We start from the raw sequence: 9,282 nt of genomic DNA, 5'->3' as shown, positions 1-9,282 counted from the left end.
TGATGAAATTCAATCTTTTACCACTCAATAGTGTTGTAATTAAATTAGACTCAATCTTCTCCCACATTAAAATGTGATTAAGGCTGAAAATTAATCCGTCATTAGGCTATTAAGAAGAGAATTTTATGTCACACATGCCTGCGGCAATTCTGCATCTTCATGTTGCTCTAGGAAAATGAATGAGCTTGCTTACTTCATCTCTTTCGTGAATCAATTAGTAAAATTCTGAATTTATTAATCATCTAAGCCAAGTAATTAACCTTAGAGCCATTTCCCATAGGGTAAGTAAGGAATTACCCATAAAATTTCTAGGTCTCGAAGGAAAAATCTAATCTCTTGCCTAAGGAGGATTCTTTAATAATTCTAATCTGCCATTTGGTTGTTATGATGCTCTCGGTCTTTAGCTCTTTTCTTCAAGTTTATCATTTAAACTAGTGAGTAAAATGGCCACGGTTAAGAGAACTCGCTTCGGTGGTGCCCACGACCACGAGGTGGGTACGACCACTACAAATGGAAAAGGAAAAGCTCCCATGGTCGAACAAGCACCGGCCATCTCACGAGCCAATGACGAAGAAATGGAAGAGGTAGATCACAGTTTTATTCAAGTTGTTTAATTTAACATTGTATACGTTTAGCTATGAATGAACATATCCCCAAACATGTTGGAGAAATCCGACGAAAACCTCGACAATTGAATTCATTTGTATATTAAAGTCTAAAGTAGGAAAGAAATGATTGACGTATATACTGTTTGCAATAGGAAAGAATGTCTGCTAGGGAAAATTTAGCTCGGCATGTTCATTCTATTTCCAATGTTGAATTAGTCATGAACTCCCTCCTGATCACAAGGGGCAGAGTTCCCGGTTAAGGGCTCTTGAATTCCCGACTGCTGGTTAAGCGGTGGATACCCACGACTGTTGGTTAAGTGGTGGGAACCCACGTCTGCTGGTTAAGCGGTGGGAATGTCCATGTCGTGCTTTTTATGCGGTGGACATACCTAGTTGTATGGGAAGCTAGGCGACAACGGGAGGAGTAAACTCTCGCTGGAGGGGGGATGTTGTACCTCCAGAACATTGGAATTTTAATGAATAAGTCTCAGTATAATTTTTACTATAATACTGTCTTGGTGCCGCTTTGCAATATTGGTTGAAGGTCTGTCTTAACAAACAATGTGAGTCGGAATTAATCAAGGAATGTTTATGTTGAACAACCATTGTGGTAGTAATCAGGTCACACAAGGAAGTGTGAGTGTGGGGGTGGAAAGTGGGGCTTGGCTTAGGTTGCCAATGCCTATGAGATGGTTGGTCCCGATTGGTCGGGAACTCTCTGTCCCCATAGTGCTTACTTCGATATTAGTAACACTCATTGGCCCTAGAGTGGTGAAATCTCGAGAGTACGTGCCTCAGAAAAATGGGGAAAAAGGCACTCGGTGTTTCTCTCCTCTTGGAAGGTGGGTCTTAGGATCGCTAGATAGTTTAAGTACGCTTCCCCTGCGAGGTGGAGCTAGATCTCATTGCTAGTAGGCTCGAACTCGACTCACTTTGTGATGAGAAATCGTCCGCTACCTGAACCCTGAACCACTTTTTTTGCTTCCGTTATAGATCTAGTGGCCACCAGGTTCACCATCAGATCCGTTGTTTGATACGGAGGGGTGGGGACCTCACATCACTGTTACAAGTGACATACTCTATCCACATGTGACTATCATGTCTTTGCTCCATACCACTCATACCTGAAGAATTACTAGTTGGCGACAATTCAAAAGCAATGTACCCGTCATAATGAGCTGGGAGCTTATCAGTACAGACCACTTTCTTGGCTTGATGGAGGGCAATATATAAATTGCTTTGCAATGGCATGCACTTAATCATGTCAATAACACTCACATTGATATCAGAGAGAGGTACTTTCTTGTCTTTCATGTCTTGAGAAACTTTGCCAATGCCAGCATCAATATCATCCTCACTTCTCATATCCACCTTGTAGAACTGGTGTTGTTCATGATCAAGCATAAAAGTTTGCTCACCATAATCTGATGATATAGTAGCTTCTACCTTGACTTGCGGTCCATATAATGTTAGTGGACGAAGATAGAAATTAGCATCACGAAGTTCAAAATGTTCTTGCAAAGAAGCAACAGTCAAAGAATAAATTTTGGTATCAAACATAAGCACTAGCTTCTGTCCACGCCCTGGACCAAAAACTGTAATGCATCTCCCCATCGGTTAATAGTGTGTTTAGAAGAAGGTAAGAATATCAAAAAGTAGTGGCATGGTTCTGATTGATATAACGGGTGTAAATAGAATAGATTGATATCCTTACAATTCTATCCATAACCACAAGCCGCCAGGAATATTGCACGTTCGTGTTCCCATGAACAACCATTACTGTTTTATAAAATATATATTAGAGATAATTCACTATATAATATAGTCACAACATGAAATATAAAGTGCGTCAAAAACGAGCCTGCTTTTAGTTTTTAAAACGCTAAAAAAGAACCTGTTTTAGTTTTAAAAACACAAAAAAAACAAGCCTGCTTTTAATTTTTAAAACACAGAAAAAATGAGCCTGCTTTTAGTTCTTTGAGTTTTACGATTTTCAATCAATCGAGCATATATTAATGACAATCGAACTTCACTTACCCAGTTAAATGTCCCATGCATAATATCCCATGCCAAATTTAAGGGTGTTTACACACTGCTGAGTGTTTTTGGTTTATTAAATTCTAAGACAAGTTTTCGCATTGCTGAAAAGAGTGGTTGCCTATTGAGTTTGTTAGAGAGGTCACCAATGAAATTAAAAGGAGCTACACCACAGTACTATGGGGGGATCGATAGACAGAGCATGCGACAAGAGCTTAGCTTTGAGGGATGGGGGTGTGTCAGTTCATGGCTGCCATCTGCACCATTGTAATAGGCATTTATGTTGAGGTCGGATGATATGGAGACCTGCGAGTTTGATAGGGTGACGATGGATCGGGAGGATCTATGTTAGTTAATAAAATGTAAGTATAAGAGACTATCACTAGACCATTGCTGACCAGAAATTAGTGCCAGAAACAGAGAGGCTGCTCTTAGTTAATAAAAGGGAAAATTACCAAAATACCCCTCTAATTTGCAGAAATTCTCAAAATACCCCTCAAATTTCAAAAGTTCCCAAAACACCCCCAATATTTTGTCACAAATTCCAAAAATGCCCTTCAAGTTTTCCAAAATTCCCAAAGTACCCCTGGTTGTGAGATTAAATTTCTTGAAAGGCAAAAAAATTTGTAGCTTTTCATAAGAAGATTGAGTGTCTATCAATACATGATGCTAAAACTAGAATTTAGGTATGTTACATAGGCTTTGGAGATGATTTCTTTATTATTTTTAGATATAATTTCCCTTTTTGAAAGGTAATTTGTGACAAATTACATGATAAGAAGTCAAAAACGGATCTAAATTGTCAAAAAGGAATAAAGGTTAGAAAATCTTAAACAGTCCAATCAAAATAGATGCAAGGGTATTTTGGTAATTTTTGACATTTGAGGGGTATTTTGGGAATTTCCACAAATTAGAGGGGTATTTTGGTAATTTTTCCTTAATAAAATTGTAGTCGACGTGATTGGCAACCGCCCATTTGGAGGTGGTGGGAAATTTGAGACCGGCCATCTGGTGGTGGTCTCATTATGTGAAAGAGGCAACCGGCCGTCTGGTGGTGGTTGTTTCATTATGTGAAAGGGGCCTGTAGGCCCCTAATGTATTCTTTTAACGCAACACAGGCCCCTAATATATTTTTTTAACGCATGTGCTGCGCCTCTCTCACAGGCCGTTTTCTTGCACAATGAATTGACAGAGTTCTTGCACCCTTTCACGCTCCTTGCTCTCAAGTGCTCCTTGCATGCGCCCTTTCACACTACTTGCCTGCACCCTTTGACGCTTCCTTGCATACTTGCACCTACTGAGGCTTTCTTGCATGGTGCCATCTGGGGCCGGCCTACTGTGTTAGCTAATATTAGGTAATCTCTCTGAATATCTCTCTGAATGAGTTAATCTTTGTCTAACTTAATTAATCTCTCTCAAGCCCTCACCATTCGGCAGCAAAAATCGAACTAAGATCGGATTCTTTGATATTGCCTCCGCCATGGGGAGAAGGGAGTCTACCTTGACCCAAAAACCTCCTGCCAGGTACCTTTGTAAACTACCTGTAGCCATACCTGTAGCCATCCACACCGGCGTGGATGGCTACACGTAGTTTTTTTTTTCAATGTTTTAGATAACGTTTGTAAGGCTAATGTTTTAATTAAAATTATTGACACTTTTAAAGAATACAGAAGCCTTCTGTAACACTCTCTGTAAAGATTTCTAACATTGCAGTAGGATAAACCAAACCACTACAGAAGGATTAACTAAACTTCTATGTGGCTTTCTTACCATTGTGATTCTAAGCCTAAACTATCCGTAGCCATCCACGCAGGAGTGGATGGCTAGAAGGAGTTTTGAATGTGAAAATCTACCTATTTATAAGCTCTCTGTGGAAATCTTTAGAGCTACATAGCTTCTCTTAAAACTATCTGAAGCCATCCACGCCGGCGTGGATGGCTAGAAGGAGTTTCTTGCGACATTGGTTTAGGGGTAGTGATTCATTCTCGCATTGAATTTAGTCATGTTTTATGAAACTCAGTAAGCTCCCTCAAGCTATCCACAGTGACATGGATGTCTAGAGGGAATTTCTCAAGATAAAATTTTATAATTGATCATGCTTTTTTTTAAATTGTTAGCTCCCCTCTAGCAATCCACGCCGACATGGATGCTTAGGTGGAGATCAATAAGATAAAGTTTTGATTTTTTGAATTGCCTCTAGGAATCTGCGTCGGCATGGACGCATAGAGGGAATTTTAGTGAAGTAAATAAATTGCTTTTGGTGTTGTTTTGCAAGTCCTTCAATTTGTGGACGAGGTCGTAGAGGGAGACGAATTTCTTCAACTCAAGCTTCCAATATCTTAGAGAGCAGTGATCAAATAAGTGCAGTCTCTGTCACAAATATGACAGATGGTTTGGAGACACAGGAGGAGCAGATGCAAAGTCATGACTTGGGGCTTGGATCCATAAATGAAATTGATGAATCTCTTGCCCCACAAGAGGCATGTTTTCAAATAGTGCCTTATGTTGTAAGAGATGAAGCAGCAGTAGAGACTGAGACAAGGGAAGAGCACAAACTTTACATGCATAGAAGACAAGATATTCTTCAATGTACTCACATGTTTAGTTGTTTTGATTGTCCACCAATTCCTTTATGTCAATTGATTCCTTATGCAAGGGTGAGAGGTTTACGAGACGATGTTAGTGGATTGAAAGGTGCTTTTGCAAAGGAGGGCTACATGCAAGAAAAAGGAGCTTTTATTGTTTCAATTTGGAATTGCAAGAAGGAGGAAGCTTCTGTGACAGGTATTTTATTTCTCTGCTTTGGTCTTTCCTACTGTTTGTTTCTATGGTGTTTTTTGTTGTTCTCATTAATAGTAGTTGAGTGTGCTTTTCTACCTATGATTATCTTTTTTGCAGAGGACCTTCTTACTTCATGGGACCCAACATGGGTTGATATACATAAAGAGTTTGAAATTGAGCTTTCTAAGAGACCAAATCTTCAAGTTCTCTCTAATAAAATGTTTTACGTTTGGGAGGGTAATCATAGAACGGTCGCTTGGATGGCTTCTATTAAAGAGAGATTTTCCATTGATCGAGAGAAACATTGTAGTGTGCTTTGTGCAGTTAGTGATCCTACTCAAGTGCCAGAGATAGCTCTGCTTAGTAGCTTGCAAAGAATGAATTTGTAAGTTTCATGACTTTCTATATATTTTAGCGAAAAATTTCTATGTTGTGTTTCTGACTTTGTATATATTGTATATGACCTTGGAATAGCATGAATACACATGCTCTTGTAGTCATGCATCTTAGGGATGAGCTTGTCAACTACTCCCACATTTGTGCAGCAGATCATGAAGCCTATGTAACGGGGCTACCAAAAAAATATCAAAAGTTGATTGCTGCAGTCCGTAAGAAATACTCGAAGGGTGTGGAGCCTTGGTATCCACTTACTCGTCGATACTTGGGAAAGATCTTATATGATGTAAGTGTCTTTGGCTTGCTTTTTTGGAACGATCTCATATTTGCTTTTTGTGAAAATTACATATTTTAAATTGTGTGCTGAAGAATAAAATATCCAAGTAATTGAGCCAAAGATTATGTGCTTGTTTTTTGCAAATTATTTATTTTTAAGTATGTGTTGAAGGTTCAAATGTCCAAGGAATTGAGCCAAAGAATAGAGAAAGCTAGGCACACAATGACAAATGAAGAACTTATAAAAGAGGAGGAGAAAATATTGAATGATTTAGCACTCAAATATGGAGAGCGCGTTGGGAAGGTGGTTGAGTTATTTTTGTTTTGGGTTTTTTGCACATAGTGTAATAGCTGTTTAAACTTGGTTTTCTTTTTGTTGCTCAAAAACTGCAGTTGCTAAATATTGTTGATCCAAATCTTGGACCGGATTGGATGGTTCGAGTTCTTGCACGCAAATGGGGTCCTGATAGTTGGGCTACGCTTGAGAAATTGAACTTGATTGCTATGCATGATGCTCCTGTCTTGAGCAAACTGTTATGGGTTTCCTTGCTTGAGGCAGATAAGATTACTAGATCATCTTATGGTTTAAAGAAAGGAGATCATGTGTATCGCATGTGAGTAAATTTTCTTTTGACTTTCAAGAATCTTTGATGTAGAGTTGCGAGTTTTTTGGGATTCTTTTAGTTTTTTCTCATCTTCCTTGTTATGTAGTTGGATCCGTAGAGAGGGCCTTCTACAAAGGATTTTTGATAGGGCCACAAAGTTTGTGGAGGACTTGAGAAACATTGCTGGTGGTATTTTTTTGCCTCATGATTGCTCTCTTGCCTCTTACTTTGAGGAGCTCAAGTTTGAAGCACGACCCTATCTTTATCCTTTGGAGACCTCTCTTGAAGCTAAGACAAAAGATTTTGATAAGCAAGCTATGAAAAAAGTGGACACGGTACGCATGGCATCTCAACGGCTAGCCTACAGGTCAAGCTCATCATACTTTTATTTCAAGCTTTTGATAATTACGAAGTGTGTAGTGATGTTATTTTGTTATTTTGCTTTAGATTTCTATTATTCTGTTGGAAAAGTCTTTCTACCAGGGATTCCATTCTTAGCTAAGCAGTGGACACAACTATCTACTGGGGAAGGATGCATGTACTCCCCTTCCATGCATAAGCTCACTACTTGGGAGATGGAGGCATGTCCATGGTGGATAAACATGGCTTCTGGGCATGTATTGGCGAGAGAGAGAGAGCTTCACGATACTATGAGAGTTGGTGGCACATCTGTCGATGTGCTTCTCCCTCTTAGAGTGGATGAGGTGATATCGGGTAAATGGTTACTCAAAACAGTCTCAAACATAATTTGTCTAAGAGCTTTAAATTCTATTTTTCCTAAAATTATTTGTTTTACATACTGGTAATATTGTGTTTTCTTTGCTTTTTTCAAGCTACAAATACTTCTTGCAAGGGAAAGGAGGTTATTGTTGAGACTAGGGTGGATGAAAACATGGAGCGAGAGCATGGTGAGCTTTCACTTGCGATGCAATCGTTTATTTTGTTCATTTATTGGAGTTAAGTCACTTTGTTTAGCCTCTTGTATCGCAGTACCTCTTGGGGAGATTGTTGCAAAGACAACCATTTCTTTTGTCTACATCATTGATATTCCCGTGTCTTCTCTGTCTTCATTGCCTAACTCACGATGCATGGCCATTTTTGGGGACTACATAGCCATTGTTGCTGATTTTAGGGCCGGTGCTCAACATGAGGCATGGATTCGTGTTCATGAGCACATGGGATGTGCACGCCTCGATGGGACCTTGTGCGTGCGTGGTGGGAGAACACTCATATGGGCTGCTGATTTTCTTTTTTTGGATCTTCCCTTTGGTGGTTCCCCATTAGCCTCCCCTGTTGTACCCCTTTGGGATATTTGTAGCGAGGATCATGTTCGTGCAGGCATGCAACTTGCATATTTAAGTTTGTCGGACTCAGGATCGTTGTTGAGCATGGTCTGGCTTTTGCTTCAATCATAATTTTATACAATACTTGTCAATTTTTGTTGTGTGTTTTCATTGTGACTTTTGAAACCTCTTGCAGGAGATACCATTGGCTGGATTGAGAGATTTTGTCGTGCATTATAGATGGCTTTTCATCATTGCATTGTGGTCCTCCATCATGGAGCTTATGGTTATGGTAATAGATTTGGTGGTCAGATTGAGGTAATGCTCTTCTACATATTAACTTGTTTGTTTCTCATTTTGGTGTGTTATTATTATTGTGATTGCCCTCTAATTGTCTATGTGGTGGTGTAGTTTCTTTGTTCTCTCTTACTTATGGTGCATAGGGTTGGCATGCAACCATCTTGCTTTGTGGTTGAGAGCACCCCACTATTCAATCGGCTTGGCATGCAGCCTTTGGATTCTTACATGATGCACCATCTTCCAGAGTCTTCTCTAGCCAGATCATCATCAGGGGAGCCATGGCGTGGTGGCTTGCAACAAAGTCACTCTTTTGTTGCATGTTTTGTGGAGCTTCTTTGTAGGCCTGGAGGTCTTTGTTTGGAGTTGGGATGTGGTATAGGGCCCGTATTGGCAGCATGCTTAGGCACGAAGCGGGTGTGTGCAGCAGTCGACATTGATGACACTTTGATTTTAGATTATGTGCAACCATTATTTCGCCCTAAAAAGCAAAGCAAAGAGGGAGCCTCCACCTCTCTTGATGTTGATGATGTGGGTGACATGCCTTCGCGTGTCAACCCCTTTGATGACTAGTGAGAGTCCACCTTACACTTCATTTCCCCCACCTATTTTATGTTTCCATCATACTTTTATGCTATTTTGTCACCTTTTTGTATCATTGTTTAGTATTTGAAAATTATGGATAATGATTCAAACAACAATTTGAGATTTCTTGTGCTTTTATGATGTAGATTTTGTATTGCTTGCATGTAGATTGTGAGACTTATCTTTTTCTTTTTGTATGGAAGTGTGTTGCCAATTTATGCTGAGGGGATTGCAAAAACCATGGCTGTTGATATATGATACGATTTTGACACCCACAAGAAGTGTCAGAGACGCAATGTCTTTATTGATGACGAGTGTGACTCTTCATTGTCACGAGATAGAACCATAGCATTTCTTGTTGTTATTAGAGAGCAGAGGCACGACATGCTATTCTCTATATTCTACTAAATATTC

The 9,282-nt window shown here is 39.6% G+C and overlaps 1 protein-coding gene across 1 annotated transcript; it reads left to right on the top strand.

The window, feature by feature from the left end:
* Positions 1–4,125: 4,125 nt before the first annotated feature.
* LOC147429092 (uncharacterized) lies at positions 4,126–7,201 on the top strand. Its single transcript, XM_086494980.1, has 8 exons — positions 4,126–4,169; positions 4,921–5,429; positions 5,751–5,811; positions 5,901–6,108; positions 6,271–6,402; positions 6,492–6,631; positions 6,810–7,038; positions 7,151–7,201. Exons 1-8 carry the CDS (start codon positions 4,126–4,128, stop codon positions 7,199–7,201), a joined length of 1,374 nt encoding a protein of 457 aa, XP_086351106.1.
* Positions 7,202–9,282: the final 2,081 nt, after the last annotated feature.

The sequence above is a fragment of the Adiantum capillus-veneris genome, chromosome 22 (genome assembly GCF_014529385.1).
Source record: "Adiantum capillus-veneris isolate H3 chromosome 22, ASM1452938v2, whole genome shotgun sequence".
Lineage (NCBI taxonomy): Eukaryota > Viridiplantae > Streptophyta > Polypodiopsida > Polypodiales > Pteridaceae > Adiantum > Adiantum capillus-veneris.
Note: the sequence above shows the minus strand (reverse complement) of the source record. Positions and strands in the feature narration are given on the sequence as shown.

Coding starts and splice junctions, on each gene's coding strand:
- LOC147429092 (XM_086494980.1), top strand. CDS start 4,126: ATGGGGAGAAGGGAGTCTACCTTGACCCAAAAACCTCCTGCCAG. Junction 6,109..6,270: donor TGGGAAAGATCTTATATGAT/GTAAGTGTCTTT, acceptor TATGTGTTGAAG/GTTCAAATGTCCAAGGAATT. Junction 7,039..7,150: donor CTATGAAAAAAGTGGACACG/GTACGCATGGCA, acceptor ATTTTGCTTTAG/ATTTCTATTATTCTGTTGGA.